Raw genomic sequence first — 18,102 nt, forward strand, 5'->3', positions numbered from 1 at the left:
GCCCCGCCCCGCCCCGTCCCGTCCGGGGGAGGCACCGACCCGATCACCAACCTCGTCGCGGCACCGCGCTTCGACGTGGCGTGGCGTCCCGAGCCCGGCCCCGCTTCAGAGAAGGGCGCCGCCATTTCGCCGCGCGCAGAGGTCCTGCGGCGCCGCCCGCCTCCCCCGCCTTAGGCGAGCCACCTGGCTGCGCGCGTGCGCGGAAGCAGAACGGCAGGCACAGCTTTACGGAGGAGTGCTGATGTGCGAGCTAAAACAAAACAAAAAAAACGCCACTCACAGCTTTATGCGTTTACACAATTTAGGGCAGAGGTTTGCCTCTGTGTTGCCTTTTTTTAAAAAAAGAAAAAACTTTTTTGTTTGTTTGTTTGTTTGTTTTTGTTTTTATCGAGAAGGTCCGGGTATGCTTGGTCCTCTCTCATTGCATATTGCAAGAGGAACACGAACACCTTTTCTGGAAGCTGGAATTGCTCAAAAATTTCTTCTGGAACTTGCCCAAATACATTCGGTGGCCCTGAGGTAGAACTGTCCATCCCTATCGTTGCTTCTGCCCCATTTCAGGGTCTGTCCAAGGCAAGTGTATCTTTGCTTTCGGCATCTGAGAGCACCCTGTTAATAGCATTGTTATTCCGCTGGAAATCAGTCTCGGTTATGCACAAGAACAACTAAGTTCCCATCTCATCACAGAGCTTAGCCACAGCGCCTCTGCTCTGCTCTGCACTCCGTACTGCTGTTCCTCTCAGAGTCAGCATGCCCGGTTTCCTAGTGCAATCAACACCTAAGGCTTGAGGCCTCAGGATCTTTTCTGTAGTGCAGCTACACTCCACCCTGGAAGCTTCTTCAGCACTGTACCTTTTTTAAAAATGTGAATATCAGTTTAATTTTCAGGTCACGTGAGGCAATTATTCCCCATAGCAGGGACTAGGAATGCTAAGTAGAGGAAAAAAATGAAAGTTGCGGGCCTCAAGAGTGCACAAAGAGTGTAAGGAGGGCTCCTGAGAGGACAGGGAAACAAAGGGAAACCTGCTTACCTCTGAGAAGTCGTCCTCAATCTTTGTGCCACGGACATTTGTCTTGCATGCTCGGTGCATGAGTTATGGGTCCCCATATGTTTGAAGGCTTCTTACCTCTGAAAAGTCTCCCCGGGCTTTCTTCTGCCAGACGATGGCTTTCCCAGGGACTCGCCACCATGCCACAGCTGCTCTCCCCACGTGTTGTTTTTTGTTTGTTTTTTTGTTTTTAATATATATATATATTTAGTTTTGTTGTGTGTTCAAAATTACAATACAATCAAAAACACACTCCACCTGTAGATAACCACATCTGGTTTTCTACAATGCAGCGACAGTGGCTGTTTTTAATCTGAAAATCAGCCTCTGATTACAGCCTCTGTTACCAGCCTTCCCTTTCATTTCAGCAGTCAGTCAAGCAGGTGAGCTTCCATCACCATGACACAACTATTGGATGCAGCATTTTGGGTGGTGCTCATCAGCCTTCTATTTATAGAAGCAAGCTCCATCAGACTTATTTTCTTCGTTAAGCATTTATTTATTTATTTGTTTAGAGGGGACTGGTCCAGCTTAAGGTCTGTTGGTGTCTTTGGGTGGCTTGTTTGTTAAGCTTTAAGAAGGAATCAAGTGCTGAATTGTTGTCTTATGCTGCTGGAGTACACTTAAGAAAATTAGATGGTGGCATTATGTGCTTAGAATATGGATATATCTAGAGGAATGGATGTCTTCCAGATCTATAGGTTCCTGTTTGTTTTGGCAATCTACTTGCTGAAAGGAGTGGAAACAATTGTGATAGTCTTGAAAGAAGCCAGAAAGAAAAGGCTTGTTAGCAGTTATATTAATCTCCATGCATTTCAGGTGGTGCAGCAGGTACTATGTTGTTTTAATGGAATCCGGACAGGCAACCCCTGAAAAATACTTACAACTATCATAGTTGAGGATGTAGCATAATTTAAGTGTCTTGGCAATAGAGAGATGTCAGTAATGCATCACTTAATGGTGGCTGGAAAGGATTTGTGTTCTTAGAATGCAGGGGACTAGGAAGATGTCCACAATTATGATTTGATAATGGAGGGAGATCCTGCCCTTTGTGTGTTTATGTTGATTTATGAGAGTTTATTGTTGTTTGCATTGTGGTTTTACTAAACCTTATGCCATATTAAGGCTTAAGAACATAGCAAAAGGTAGTCTTTACTGCAAGACTTAATTCAATGTAGCAGAGACAGGGCATGTTCTTCTGGAGAATGTTATGTGTTTTTTATGCTCCTGTCTCAAGTGAATGACCTGTTTTACAATAATGTAGCTTGTGAAGTTCTATTGTAGTTAGTGTTTCATGTAAATACTAACCTGCAGGAAGAAAATCCATTTTGTGCTGCACTTTGACTATTTCATTCCTTCTCCTGTGTGGACCTTATTACAAGACCCTTGTCAGGCAGGACAAATTTCCAGTGTGCAATAACCTTCTGTAAGGGAAGACTACAAATAACCTACTCCTTGAAAGGTTCTCGTCCGAATTATGTGTAAACAAAACTGTTGAAAGATTAGTATCTAAGTAGCTTTTTAGTTGATTTTCTTCCAATGTAAAGTGATGTCCAAGGTAATCATTCTGCAAGAGTAACAAAACTTTGTGTTGTTCCTCTTGATGCGTGAAATGTGTGCAAAATTGTTTGAAAAGTGCAAGTTGATTAGTAAAAGAAAGCTGGCAGTAATAGTATGCCTCTTTGTGTGTGCACCATCAGGAGATGTCGCTGAGGACCATAGATGGCTATTTTGACCGGAACACTTGTAATTTACAATGCTTTTTATGCCTCTGTACTGCTTTTAATCCAGAAAAAAAAGTCTCAGACTTGTACTAAAGTTACATTCTGAAGGATATATTTACATTCTGTTCTGAGGCTTTATCAAACCTGACTCTGGACAGTACTGTAGCAGCAGCAATGTAGAGTTCAAAATACTGGTGAACTTTTTTTAGATGCCTTATGCTGAGCTACACTGTTGCAGATTCACAGAATGGTTTGGGTTGGAAGGGACCTCAAAGATGATGTAATTCCAGCCTCCCTGCCAGAAGCAGGAACACCTCCCACCAGACCAGGATCCTCAAAGCCTCATCCAGCCTGGCCTTAAACACTTTGAGGGATGGGGAATCCACAGCTTCTGGGAAACCTGTTCCAGTACCTCAGTGCCCTCTGAGTAAAGAACTTCTTCCTGATATATAATCTAAACTTGTTCTCTTTTGGTTTAAAGCTATTCTCCCTTGTCCTATCACTATTCCCCCCGGGGAGTTCTTCCCCACCTTTCCTGTAGGCCCCTGTTAGGTACTGAGAGGCTGCTATAAGGTCTCCCCACAGCTTTCTCTTCCCCAGACTGAACAACCTTAACTCCCTAATCCTGTCCTTGTAGGAGAGGGGCTCCAGCACCTTGATCATCTTTTTGGCCCTTCTCTGGACTGACTCGTTCTAATAGGCCCATGTCTTTCATGTGCTGGGGGCTCCAGAGCTGAACACAGTGCTCCAGGTGGGGTCTCAAAAGCAGTAAGACCTTGAAATTGTTTTCTCCAGGCAGTAAGCAGTTTAAGTTTGTTCACGCAGCAGCAGTGCTGCTCACCACAGCTGAAATATATTCTCAAAAGGTATGAGTGCCTTATGCCAAATTCTATGTGAAATTCTAAACCAAGAGCAGACATGAGATTGTGATGCCTGTCCTGGCTTGTGCAGGTAGAAAGGTTAGATGATTAAGTCTCATTCTGTTGAGGCCTACATGGCCCCTACTTTTCCCCACACCTTTTAGATGTGTGTTCCCATAAAGGTCCACTGTGAGTGGACAAATCATGGCTCATAGTAAAAGCTGTTGTTGACTCACTGGAATTATATACATTCTCCTCTTTCTGCAGCAAAAGAAATTATTTGAGCTTTCTAGAGAGCCGAAGAGTTTCTTTATGTTACTTAAACAACCCTTACAGCCCTAAGCCTACAAACCCTTGCAACACCCCTTTCTTTTAACTCCTACAAACCTTTGCAGAGCCCTCTTTCTTTTAACTCTTTTTTAGAGAGTTTAAGAGTTTTTCTCTTACTTACAGAACACTTACAGCCCTAACCCCAAAAAACCCTTACATCCCTAGCCCTAGAAACCTTGCCCCTTGTTGCGCAGCCCTTCCCCCAGAGACACCCCCCTTGTTGTGCACCCTTACCCCCAGACACCCCTCATCCCCTTATTGCGCATCCCTACCCCCATGAACACAAACATGCCCCCTTTTGCACCCTTACCCCCAGAAAAACAACACTCACCCTTGTTGCGCACCCCTACCGCCAGAAACAATACCCAGCCCCTTGTTGCACACACATACCTGCAAGTACACGCCCTCCCCCACCTCGTTGCCCACCCCTACCCCAATAAACATACTCCACCCCCCTTGTTGTGCACCCTTACTTCCAGAAACACACACATCCAACCCCTTGATGCGCAACCCTTCCATGAGAAACACACACACGGCCACCCCATTGTTTCACCCCTCACCCTCCAGCCCCAACCCTGAGGAAAAGCCCCTTCCCCTGTGGGCCCAACCCTCAGGAAAAGTCCCATTTTTTGTCCCCAACCCTGAGGAAAATCCCGTTCATCTCCAGCCAGAACACTAAGGAAAAGCTACAACCCTGAAGAAAAGCCCCTTTCCCTCCGGCCCCAACCCTGAAGAAAAGCCCCTTCCCCTCCGGCCCCAATCCTGAGGAAAAGCCCCTTTCCCTCCGGCCCCAACCCTGAAGAAAAGCCCCTTCCCCTCCGGCCCCAATCCTGAGGAAAAGCCCCTTCCCCTCCGGCCCCAATCCTGAGGAAAAGCCCCTTCCCCTCCGGCCCCAACCCTCAGGAAAAGCCCCTTCCCCTCCGGCCCCAACCCTCAGGAAAAGCCCCTTCCCCTGTGGACCCAACCCTCAGGAAAAGTCCCATTTTTTGTCCCCAACCCTGAGGAAAATCCCCAGCCAGAACGCTAAGGAAAAGCTACAACCCTGAAGAAAAGCGCCTTCCCCTCCGGCCCCAATCCTGAGGAAAAGCCCCTTCCCCTCTGGCCCCAACCTTGAAAAAAGCCCCTTCCCCTCTGGCCCCAGCTGTGAGGAAAAGCCGCCGCACCTCCGGACCCCAACTGCGAGGAAAAAAACCCTCCCCTTTCTCCCCACCCCCGGGGAAGCAGCTTCTTCGAGCCTGGCCCCACCCCCGAGGAAAAGCCCTTTCTCCTCCAGCTCCGACATAGAAGAAAAGCCCCAACCCCGAGGAAAAGCTCCTTCCACTCCGGCACTGACCCTGAGGAAAAGCCCCCCCCCTCAGGCTCAACTGTGAGGAAAGCCCCTTCCCCTCCACACTCAACCTTTGGGAAAAGCTCCTTCCCCTCCGGCACCAGCACTGAGGAAAAGCCCCAGCCATGAGTAAAAGGCCCTTCCTGCCCGGCCCCAACCCTGAGGAAAAGGCCCAATCCTGAGGAAAAGCCCCTTACACTGCAGCCCTAACTCTGAGGAAAAGCCCCTTCCTGCCCATCCCCCACCCTGAGGAAAAATCCCCTTCCCACCCAGCCCCAAACCTAAGTAAAAGTACCTTCCTACCCAGCCCCAACCCTGCGGAAAAGCACCTTCCCTCCAGGCCCCAACCCTGTGGAAAAGCCCCTTTCCCTCCAGCTTCAACTGATTAAGGAGGTATTGGGGAGGCATTGGGGAGGCAAGGACAATCCCCAGACATGGACTGTATATCTCGAAACAAGACACTGGAACTCATGATAAGGAAGCGGCAGACGGACAGAGAAACAAATGTAAGGACTATAAATCTCAAAACTGGACATTGGAATTCATTATAAAGATACAACAAACGGAAGAATTAGCAACAACCAGCTCTTGCGATTAAGAAACATGCCAATTCAGCAGATTCCTGACCAAAGGTGAAAAGTACACTGTGAGGAAGACTCGGGGTCTTCCTCCCAAAGACCCCTGCCCACGTCCCAAAGACCCCTGCCCACAATTCTTGGGAGGCTCTGCGCAGGCGCAAGGTGCCAAAAGGCTAATTAGCATGAGAAGCGAGGGAAGGTGGGGATAGGTAATGCATATGTATAGGCGCTTGTAGAATATTGATAGATTGATTGTATAAATTCAAGACTGCTTTCTGCTTTGGGTATGCACGATAGGTGGAGAGATCCCCCGTGCATCCAGCGCTGCAATAAAGAATATACCACTTAAAGGAATTTCGGCTTCAATCTTTGAATCACAACCCTGAGGAAAAGCCTTCCAGCCCGAAACCTAAAATCCCTAACCATAAAAATTTAGCACCCTAAAACCCTAAGCCTAAAACCCCTAAAACTTTAAAATTCTAAAAACATTAACCAAAGAAATTTGAACCGTAAAACCCTAAAACCCTAACCCTTAAGTCCCTAAACTAAAAAGTCCTTAAAATCCTCACCCTAAATACCTGACCAAAAAAGCCCCTAAGACCCTAACAGTAAAACTGAAGACCCTAACCCTAAAAACCGTATCAACACCAAAACCCCCCAAAATCTAAAACCCTAACCATTAAAACCCCAACCCTAAAAACTTTAAAATCCTAACCCTAAACCCTGAAAACCCTAACCATGAAACCCAACCCTACTGCCCTAGCTGGGAAACCTTAAAACACTAACACCTTGTGAGAAACACTGTAGCCAATAACATAGGTTCAAGCAAGGATCTCTGTGAAGCAGCATTTTTATTCTCAATTGCAATGGTGGGTGTCCCACAAGCAGGAGTGCACCTACTAGTTCCATAACACAGTATATATATATATTTTTTTTTTCCTTGATGACCGGGACCCTCCTGTTTCCCCATTGACTGGGTAATCCAGTTTCACAATCTATCCAGTGCTTCACAGACAATACATGGCTTTCAGTAAGAGAGGGAGTTAGGAGAATCTTATCAAGTAGAGATAGAGCGCTGACGGCATTAAACTAGGATGCTACTTGGTGTCTTTGCTAACTATGGTGCACTGTGCAAATTAACTAAAGCAAGAAGCCTTGGGCCCCTTTACCAAGGTCAGTCTCCTAATTAAGAGTGTGAGCCTATCTTAAGAAACTGGTAGAAACTGGTCCTGCGGATGGACAAGAACCAAGGAGCAACTGAGTCTGCACAAAGACAAGAGGTCAACTAGCAGTGATGAGGAAGAGTCATCAATCTTCATCCCCACGACCCCCGACGACCACCACCAGAATACACTGCGCAAGTGCAGATGGGAGGAGTTTATGGAAATGACTCCTTGGAACTAATCTTAATACAAAGCGGGGACCGGTTATGAATATGTATAGGCATATTGTGAAACTTCATGCATATGTAACTCTTTACTACATAAAACCAAAGCAAGTTGCCGTGTCAGGTGCACACGACTTTGGCGGGACTACCACCCATGCTGCCCAGTGCTGAATAAACCTACCTACTTTACAATCTTACTGATTGTGGAGTCAGTAAAAGGTTAGTGAGTTATTGTATTCTCCTAACTCCCTCTCTCAGAAATACCCAGAAGAAGTGAAAGAAGCTTAGGAGTATCATTCGATGACAGAGTATACATAGATTCTATTGGGGTGCCTAGAGGAGTTCCTGATGAACAGAAAGCCAGGAATCAAATTGTTTCAGGGTTTGAGTCACTGTTCTGGTGGGTAACAATCAATAAGAATGGGGATTGGACTAATTATATTGTAGTGGGTTTACGTGGCAAGGTTTTGGTAGCAGGGGGCCATAGGGGTGGTTTCTGTGAGAAGGATCTAGAAGCTGCCCCATGTTTGGGAAGGGCCCCACTGCTGACCAGAGCCGAGCCAATAAGCGATGTTGTTTTGCGCCTCTGTGAGAGCATATTTAAGACATGGAAAAAAATGCTGCACCACACAGCAGCTGGGAGAGTGAGAGGAGTGAGGAACATTCTTGCAGGTGCCAAGGTCAGTGCAGAAGGAGGGGGAGAGGTGCTCCAGGCGCCGGAGCAGAAGTCCCCTGCGGCCTGTGGTGAGGACCATGGTGAAGCAGGATGTCCCCCTGCAGCCCATGGAGTACCATGGTGGAGCAGGGTTCCACGCTGCAGCCTGTGGAGGAGACCACGGACCGACGGAGTCCTGCACCGACGGAGTCCTGCACCGATGGAGGCTGTGGAAACCCCTGCCAGAGCAGATTCCAGGCAGGACATGTAGCCCATGGAGAGGAGACCACGCAGGAGCAGGTGACCTGGCAGGAGCTGCTGCCCGTGAGGGAGCCAGGTTGGAGCAGTTTTCTCCTGGGGGTTGGACCCTGTGGTATGGACCCATATCTGGAGCAGTTCTGGAAGAGCTGCTGCCTGTGGGAAGCCCACGCAGGATCAGTTCATCAAGGACTGTATCCCATGGGTGGGACCCCACAGCACAGGGGACGAGAGTGACCGAGAAAGAGCAGCAGAGAAGAAGCACTGTAGACTGACCATAACCCCCATTCCCCCATTCTCCTGTGCTGCTCGGGGGTAGGAGGTGGAAGAGGGTGGATGGGGGGGAAGGTGCTTTTGGTTTCTTTCCTTTGTTTCTCACTTCTCTAGCTTGTTAGTGTTGCAAGGACATTTGTTGTCGACGGAAGGAAGACAGGGACACTCAATATGAGTGATCAGCAAGCTTCATTTTATTGCCCGAATAGCCTAACTTTTATAGTGAACTTAACAGGGGCGGACAGTGTTTCACACAAGATTATTGGTCAAAAGCACTCAGACAAACAGTTACAAGAAAACAACCCCACCTGCAAGAAAAGAACCCCTTGTGATTAGCAGTCAGGTAAACCTTGTCCTTGAAGCCAGCTGCTGGTAACAGTATTTTTCTGAGTTCCTTAATTGGGCGATGTGGGAGTCATTGCCGTGGGAGCTTCTCACAGTTACTCTGGTAGCTTGGTTTGCTCAGCTACAGCAGGCCATGAGATTTTCTATAGGCCTACCCCGGCTGCTTAAGGCAAGCTCAGATTGAACAATTGTTCCACGGGCACATGTCCACGTCCTGTATGCCAATTCCCAACAGTTAGTAATAAGCAATAAATCTTACTATCTCCCTATGCCGAGTTTGTTTTGCCCGTTACAATAATTACTGTGTGATCTTCTCGTCCTTATCTCAACCATTGAGTCCTTTTCATCATATTTTCTCCCCATTCCTCTTTGAAGAGGGGGAGTGAGAGAGCGGCTGTGGTGGAGCTCAGCTGCCCACTCGAGCGGAACCACGACATTATATTTACTATAATCCGCAGAGATTCATAAATTATACAAGGGATGCAATAAGAGGAATCACTGAACAATTAGATGCCACCAGCAAAATGGCTTGGGAAAACAGAATAGCATTAGGTATGATGCTCGTGGAGAAAGGAGGGGTGTGTGTGTGATACTGAGCAACCATTTTTGCACTTTTATACCCAACAATACTGCCCCGAATAGCACAGTAACTAGAGCATTGCAAGGGCTTACCACCCTTCCCAGTGAATTGGCAGAAAACCTAGGAACAAACACTTCCATCACTGGATGGTTGGAATCTTGGTTTGGTAAATGGAAAGGGATGGTAGTGTTCACATTTACATCCTTGATCGTAGTAGCAGGAGTTTTGTCAGCCACTGGTTGTTGCATTATCCCCTGTGTAAGGGAACTAGTACAGTGGTTAATCGAAACTGCACTACTGAAACAAATGACCATGGAGCCACCACCTTACTTAGATAAGGTGGTATTAGAGGAGATGGAAAGCAAAGAAAGTGAACAAGAGGAAGATATAGACCAAATTGCACCTAGAGAAATGTTTTGCGAAAATCAACAATTTATAAAGAAGAAAAGGGGGGAATTGTGGGAATAAAAATGTTTTTGCACTGATTCAAAGATTGAAGCCGAAATTTCCTTAAGTGGTATATTCTTTATTGCAGTGCTGGATGCACGGGGGATCTCTCTGCCTATCGTGCATACCCAAAGCGGAGAGCAGTCTTGAACAATCAAGCTATTAATATTCTATAAGCGCCTATACATATTCATCATCTATCCCTGCCTTCCCTCGCTTCTCATGGTAATTAGCTCTTTGGCGCCTTGCGCCTGCGCAAAGCCTCCCAAGAATGGCAGGCAGGGGTCTTCGGGATGTGGGCAGTGGTCTTTGGGAGGAAGACCCCGAGTCTTCCTCACAGTGTACTTTCCACCTTTGATCAGGATTCTGCTGAGTTGGCCCGTTTCCTAACCGCAAGAACTGGCTTTAGTTGATTCTTCTACTTGCTGTCTCCTTATCATGAATTCCAATGTCCTGTTTCAAGATATATAGTCCTTATCTTGAAATTGTCCTTGCCTTCTCAATGTCTCCTTAATCAGCACAGGGTTACATTGTTTAGAGGTAAGGAACGTGGTATTGAGATATGCTTGCAGTGACAAGAAAGCTTGCAGACAACCAGACTCCTTTGAGCAATTAGGCAAAAATCACGGTGTCAAGTCAGATAAGTAAAGAAACATTACCACTTCAAACAGTAAAAAAGTCAAAATAAATTTGAAAAGTAACAGGCTGGCAACTGAAGGACATGTATTGTCTGTGAAGCATCGGATAGGTTGTGAACCTGGATTACCCAGTCAATAGGGAAACAGAGGAGAGCCTCGTCATCGAGAAATAAAGTATATAAACTGTATTGTGTGACTAGTAGGTGTGCTCTCCTGCTTGTGGGGCGCCCGCCATTGCAATCGCGAATAAATTACTACTTCACTGAGATCCTCGCCTGAGACTAATCTCTTGACTACAGAGTGTTTCTCATAGATTCCATCCACCTGGAGGAGCCGACTCCCTTTGGCTGCTCTCCCCCAGCAACTCCCATTCTGTGGTCCCCCCTCAGCGGCCCGCACCTGCGCGCCCGGTCGCTCCGCCATGACTATGCAGAGGGCGAGTGCCCCCTGGTGGCGCGGCGGAGCCGCCGTCGAGCCGGGCCGGTCCCGAGATGGCGGCGTGGCGGCTGTGGGCGGTGCTGGCGGCGCTGCGGGCGGGCTGGTGCCTACTGCCACAGGCCGGCTACTTGCATCCCGACGAGTTCTTCCAGTCACCCGAAGTCATGGCAGGTAAGGCGACCCGGGGGGGGAGGGCGGCGGCTCCGGGGGAAGGGGGGGGATGGGGCGGGGCAGCCGCGGGGCTTCGGGACGTGAGGGGGCCCCGCCGCCACCGCCGCCGCTCGTGGGCGGTGGTGGTCCCGGGCGTGGTCCCGGGCCGGGGGACACAAAGGCGGCAGGTGAGGCGGGGAGCTGCCGGCCCTGCTTCGGGTGCTCTCTGCTACGCCGCCCCTGCAGGCAGCGGGGAGCCCGGCGGCCGCCCCTGGTGGTCTGGTTTTTGTGGCAGCTGCTGCCAAGTAAGCGCTGGCCAGAGCCGTGCTGCCCTAAGAGATGTGGTTCTGTCTCCGAAACTTGGTTAAAATTAATGGTGTGATCCTAAAAAAATCATGGTTGACATTAGTCCCAAAGATTTAGGGACTGCACTGCATCGTGATGCCTTTTACACTAAGCTGTATCCCTATTGCCGAATTACTGAATAAAATGTAATATGTATGTTTGGTTTTTTGTTCTTTCTTCCTTTGTAGGAGACATTTTAAACCTACAGGTCTATTACCCTTGGGAGTTCCATTCCAGCTCTCCTTGCAGAACAGTTGTTTTCCCACTAATGACTTCTGGAGTTACCTACTGGGTGGTCAAGTCTTTGCAGCAGTTGGACATATGTTCAAGTTGCATCAACAGCTACACCCTTCTTGTATCACCTCGTCTTCTCTTTACAATCTTTTCTTTTGTACTTGACTATAGCGTGTATCAATTAGCTCCTTCCTGGGAAGCAGATCCATGGAAAGCGCTGGTACTTCTGGCTGGATCGTATGTCACTCTGGTATTTTACACAAGAACATTTACCAACACGCTTGAAGGACTTCTCTTTGCTCTTCTCTTGGTATTGGTTTCCTCCAACAAATCTGACAGCAGCTCAGTAAAGCCTACAAGCAGCCCTCTCATAGGTATTGTAACAACTGCTGGGTTTTTCAATAGGCCAACCTTTTTGGCATTTGCACTAATGCCCCTGCTTTACTGGGCAGGTTTAAATGTTGACTCCCAAAAGAGCATTAAAACTATCATAAACCCCTTATTGAAGCTAATCACCTGTGCATGTTTTACTGCCATTGTTTTCATAACAGCTGACACCTTATATTTTACCTCCGTGGGCTTAGACAACTTTTACAGCATTAAAAAGAGCAGCCTATTTGATGTAATAGCTCAATTGAACCACAAAATTGTAGTAACTCCTTTAAATTTTCTCAGCTATAATCTCAATCCTCATAATCTTGCGCAGCATGGAAGTCACCCACGAGTTACGCATTTTACAGTCAATGGAATAATGCTTTTTGGGATCTTACATATTCTGGCCATTGGTGCCGGTTTTAAAATGCTAAAGAAATACATCTATCAATTAATGCGGGTCAAATCATACTACCGTGGGTCACCTAGGGTATTTGTGCATTCCGAGGGCAATCCAAAATTACTGCTGTTTTATTTTGTTCCTTTGGCATTCCTCTCCCTGTTCAGTCACCAAGAACCTCGTTTTCTCATTCCTCTCATCTTGCCATTAGTCCTGTTCAACACATCACAGAACAGAGCTATGAAGTGGAAATCTGTCATTATTATTTTCAATGTCCTTGGGGCTTTGGTGTTTGGGTGGCTACACCAGGGGGGACTGATACCATGTTTGTTTCACCTGGAACATCTCATGCATTCTCCAGGGTCCTCAAACCATACAAGACACTATACTCTACTCTTTGCTCACACCTACATGCCTCCGAGGTCTCTGCTTAATATCAAAAAAAGGGACACAAATATAGAAGTAATCGATATGGCTGGATCTGAAGAAGAAACCCTCTGCCAAACATTAGGGCAGCAAGCAAAGAATTTTACCTGCAATGACTGCCATTTTTTTGTTATAATCCCTGGAACAGTCAGAGCCACAATTACAAAGTGTGGTGTCTTGCTCAAGAACGAGACTTTGATCTTTCCACACTTATCAATGGAAGACCCACCACAAATATCCTTCCTCTTCAGTGAAAATTGGAGAAGTCAGCTAGGACTATACATCCTTCAGCTAGGCAGAGATCATCAGAGCCCTTAGATGTTAGAACAATGTGATAGTTTTTCACTACACTTTGACTCTGCACAAATGTGCTGTCAGACCCCCCTTGTCACAGTCCCATGCTCAGTATGGGCAGTGCCCATGAGCTCCCTGATTCTCTTCATTCCCTTTCTTCATGCTCGTACACTCCTCAGGATAGCCGGCTCTTGCTAGATGCGAGTCATTCAGTCCCTGTGGTGTTTCTTAAGAACTTGTGTAATTTTCCTGATGAGAGAGGGTGAACTTAGAGTCCACAAAAACTGTGATTCAAGCTTAGCTCTTTTCACATGAGATATACTTTAAAAGTTCTTACAGACTTGGATAGAGGGCTTGTGGACTGTGTTACTGATAACACACATTAACACTGCTGCTGCCGGAGAGAGGTTACTGGACTAGACAGAACCTCCTCACTCATTAGACCAGACTGCAGTCACAATATAGGCATTAGCATCATGATATTATTGTCTGAGATGCTCTTAGGTGGTTCTGTCTTGAAAAATCCCTAGTATTGATCTAACAGAATCTGATTTAGAACTCGGAAGATACTTCAGCATAGGCACTTACGCTAAATCCTAAAATCCAAGCATTGTTTTTGCCAGTTTCATTCCTGTAGAAATTCTGCACGAATATTACATACAGCAATGTGAGGTCACTGGTTGATGTGACTAAGCCTATCTGCTGCTTAGCTCCTGAAATGGGGCAGGTCCTTTTTGCATTCCAGGTGAGTGTCACAGCTTTCATTGCTCTCAGGTGGCTCTGTGCCCGGCAATGCTTGATTCAAGGAGCTGTGCAGACAGAAAACTGGCACCTTGGAGGGGCCCAATTCCTTTTATGCATTTGACCAGACAGATCTCTGAACTGGTTGATGGCAAGGTTAGAGGGGCACCAGTTCTGTTGCAGGAATGCGTGCAGGTTACCAGGGAGGAGTCACATTCCCTATGCCCCCTCACCTTTCAGGATCAGCTCCCAGCTTAATTGGAATGATGGATCACAGCCCTGGTGCCCTAGTTGAGACCAGTTTCATTTTAAAGTAGGATACTGTAGCATGACTAAACATTTTATTTCAGAACATTTAGAACTTCAAATGCAGAAACATCCTGACCTGGAGGGAGGTACAGTTCAGTACATTTGTAACACCTCTCTCTATGAACTGAATCTGACACTAATTCTTTCTGCTTATAATGGCAGTAAAGCTTTTTGCAGTTCTTCATCCATACAACTTTACATAAGACCTTATTTTCCAGTTTTTCAACAGAGACAAGAATGGTTGATACCAGAGTCTAAAGGGAGGCTAAGAAAAATCACAGAATCACAGAATTTTCTAGGCTGGAAGAGACCTCAAGGTCATCGAGTCCAACCTCCAACCTAACGCTAACAGTCCCCACTAAACCATATCCCTAAGCTCTACATCTAAACGTCTTTTGAAGACTTCCAGGGATGGTGACTCCACCACTTCCCTGGGCAGCCTGTTCCAGTGCCTCACAACCCTTTCAGTGAAGAAGTTCTTCCTAACATCTAACCTAAAACTCCCCTGGCTCAACTTAAGCCCATTCCCCCTCGTCCTGTCACCAGGCACGTGGGAGAACAGGCCAACCCCCACCTCGCTACAGCCTCCCTTGAGGTACCTATAGAGAGCGATAAGGTCGCCCCTGAGCCTCCTCTTCTCCAGGCTGAACAAGCCCAGCTCCCTCAGCCGCTCCTCGTAGGACTTGTTCTCCAGGCCCCTCACCAGCTTCGTCACCCTTCTCTGCACCCGCTCAAGCACCTCGATGTCCTTCTTGTAGCGAGGGGCCCAAAACTGAACACAGTACTCGAGGTGCGGCCTCACCAGAGCTGAGTACAGGGGGACGATCACCTCCCTAGCCCTGCTGGTCACACTGTTTCTGATACAAGCCAGGATGCCGTTGGCCTTCTTGGCCACCTGAGCACACTGCTGGCTCATATTCAGCCGACTATCCACCATCACTCCCAGTTCCTTCTCTGCCTGGCAGCTCTCCAACCATTCCTCTCCCAGCCTGTAGCTCTGCTTGGGGTTATTGCGCCCCAGGTGCAGGACCCGGCACTTGGCCTTGTTAAACTTCATGCAGTTGACCTCAGCCCATCGGTGCAGCCTATCCAGATCCTCCTGCAGAGCTTTCCTACCCTCAAGCAGATCGACACACGCACCTAACTTGGTGTCATCTGCAAACTTACTGAGGGTGCACTCAATGCCCTCGTCCAGATCATCGATGAAGATATTAAAGAGGACCGGCCCCAGCACCGAGCCCTGGGGGACGCCACTAGTGACTGGCCTCCAACTGGACTTGGCTCCATTCACCACGACTCTTTGGGCCCGGCTATCCAGCCAGTTTCTAACCCAGCGAAGCGTGCGCCAGTCCAAGCCAAGAGCAGCCAGTTTCTTGAGGAGAATGCTGTGGGAGACGATGTCAAAAGCCTTGCTGAAGTCAAGGTAGACCACATCCACAGCCTTTCCCTCATCTACCCAGCGCGTCACTCTGTCATAGAAGGAGATCAGGTTCGTCAGGCATGACCTGCCTTTCATAAAGCCATGCTGACTGGGCCTGATCGCCTGCTTCCCCTGCAAGTGCTGCATGATGACTCTCAGGAGGATCTGCTCCATGAGCTTTCCTGGCACTGAGGTCAAACTGACAGGCCTGTAGTTTCCCGGGTCTGCCCTCCGGCCCTTCTTGTAGATGGGCATCACGTTTGCTAGCCGCCAGTCGATTGGGACCTCCCCAGATAGCCAGGACTGTTGATAAATGATGGATAGTGGCTTGGCCAGCTCCTCTGCCAGTTCCCTCAGTACCCTTGGGTGGATCCCATCCGGCCCCATCGACTTGTGCACATCTAAGTGCCGTAGCAGGTCACCAACCAGTTCTTCATGGATAATGAGGGCCGCATCCTGTCCCCATCCCCTTCCACCAGCTCAGGGTACTGGGTATCCAGAGAACAACCGGTATTGCCGCTAAAGACTGAGGCAAAGAAGGCATTGAGCACCTCCGCCTTTTCCTCATCTCTTATAACTAAGTTTCCCCCCGCATCCAGTAAAGGATGGAGATTCTCCTTAGTCCTTCTTTTTGTGTTGATGTATTTATAGAAACGTTTTTTGTTATCTTTAATGGCAGTAGCCAGATTGAGCTCCAGATGAGCTTTGGCCTTCCTAATTTTGTCCCTGCACAGCCTCGCTACTTCTTTAAAGTCCTCCTTAGTGGCCCATCCTCTTTTCCAAAGCTTATAAAACCTCTTTTTTCTCCTAAGCTCAAGCCACAATTCTCTGTTCAGCCAGGCCGATCTTCTTCCCCGCCGGCTTGTCTTTGGGCACGTGGGGACAGACCGCTCCTGAGCCATTAAGATTTCCTTCTTGATGAGTGCCCAGACTTCCTGGACTCCTCTGCCCTTCAGAACCACCTCCCAAGGGACTCCACCAACTAGTGTCCTGAGCAGCTCAAAGTCAGCCCTCCGAAAGTCCAATACAGCGGTTTTACTGGTCCCCTTCCTGGCCTCGCCAAGAATAGTGAACTCCACCATTGCGTGGTCACTCTGCCCAAGACAGCTCCCGACGATCACGTCCTCCACCAGTCCTTCTCTGTTTGTGAAGAGAAGGTCTAGCGGGGCACCACCCCTGGTAGGTTCACTAACAATCCTTCCACATGAAGGATTTGCCAAATTAAATCAGGATCTTCCAAATTAAATATTCAGTCTAGATTTTTAAGGAACATCTCTCTCATAAAGCATATTGTGTTAAAAGCCTCCCCTATGTGTTCACTGTAAGATCCTTTATCCCTCATTACTGACGGGCCTGCATAGTGAAGGTGTGTGTTTTTTGGTGAGGTAGGGGGAGGGGTTGCATGTGTGTTTGTACTGATGTCTCATCCAGTAGTGAAGAAGTTACAAAAGCATCACGACACTTACCAGCTGTATTTTCCAAGTTCATTTCCTCTTTTCTCTTTTATACTGGGACAACAGTATTGTGCCACAGCTTGTATTCCACATCCCATTTACTGTTTTGAGGTGTTTTTAAACAGCTTTCTTTAAAAGTTGAAAATTATTTTGAAATTTACAATCTCTGGCTGTATAAGCAGGGTAGATCTTGAAACTGTTCAGAATTGATGAAGCACCAATTCCATAACCTGACACTTCCACTGCTACACAGGTAACCTGAGATGGAGCCAGGAAGAGACTCTGGGCTACAAACACTAATTCAGAATGACATTACACTGCTTTTGTCTCACCTGCTACTTTTATCACTTATACTACAGATACAGGTTTTCCATCCTTGCACACCTAAGTCTTTGTTGGCAGGAAGTTTAATTTTACCAGCAGTGCAGGAAACCGTGCATCTCATCTGGTTTGCAAGGTTCTTTCACCTGGAGCAAGACTGGAAACCTCCCTCCCAAGTTAACTAAGCATCTAGGCAGCTGTGCATAGTAAAACACAGTGTGGGATGGCAATTTTAGTCTCATGGACAGTGTTAGAAACAACGATGAGAGTAAAGCAGCCCTGTGTGTTACGTAAGATGAATAATTTTTTTTTCTCTATTTATAGTTAGGAGAGCAGTATTTGGCTTTTTTTTTTTTTTTCCCTAAACCCTTTTTGCTACCATTGTCTTAAGGTGTGCCTTTCGGAAAGCTACCAAACTCCTGCACCCACCTGTAAAGCAGGGCATTATCCTATCCATCACCACCATCCTCATCATCAAGCACTCTCGGAGCTTTTTGTATTGAAGTAGCCATACAAATGTAGAACATTACTGTTGTACAGACAGGAATTGTTAACGGAATTCCGGTGCGAAATGTGGTTTTATTTCAAGTTTCTTAATCAAGCACTTAAAGTGGCAATGCTGACAGTATCTTGGTTGATGTTTAACGCTGAGTCCGTCCTCTGCGTGTTGTCGAGTCCTGCGGAGAGTGGGGGCCGGCGCTGAAGTAAGTCCATGGCAGCAGCTTCGCCTCGTCACGCTCCTCCTGT

General features: G+C 47.5%; 1 protein-coding gene across 1 annotated transcript; it reads left to right on the plus strand.

The window, feature by feature from the left end:
- Positions 1-10,942: 10,942 nt before the first annotated feature.
- Positions 10,943-13,134, plus strand: PIGZ (phosphatidylinositol glycan anchor biosynthesis class Z; the record flags this gene model as incomplete). The annotated part of the gene is made up of 2 exons (XM_084292093.1): positions 10,943-11,060; positions 11,573-13,134. The coding sequence occupies 2 exons, from the start codon at positions 10,943-10,945 to the stop codon at positions 13,132-13,134; spliced, it is 1,680 nt and encodes a 559-aa protein (XP_084148219.1).
- Between the last annotated feature and the right edge of the window lie 4,968 nt (positions 13,135-18,102).

Source organism: Netta rufina (genome assembly GCF_964035555.1).
Source record: "Netta rufina genome assembly, chromosome: 9".
NCBI lineage: Eukaryota > Metazoa > Chordata > Aves > Anseriformes > Anatidae > Netta > Netta rufina.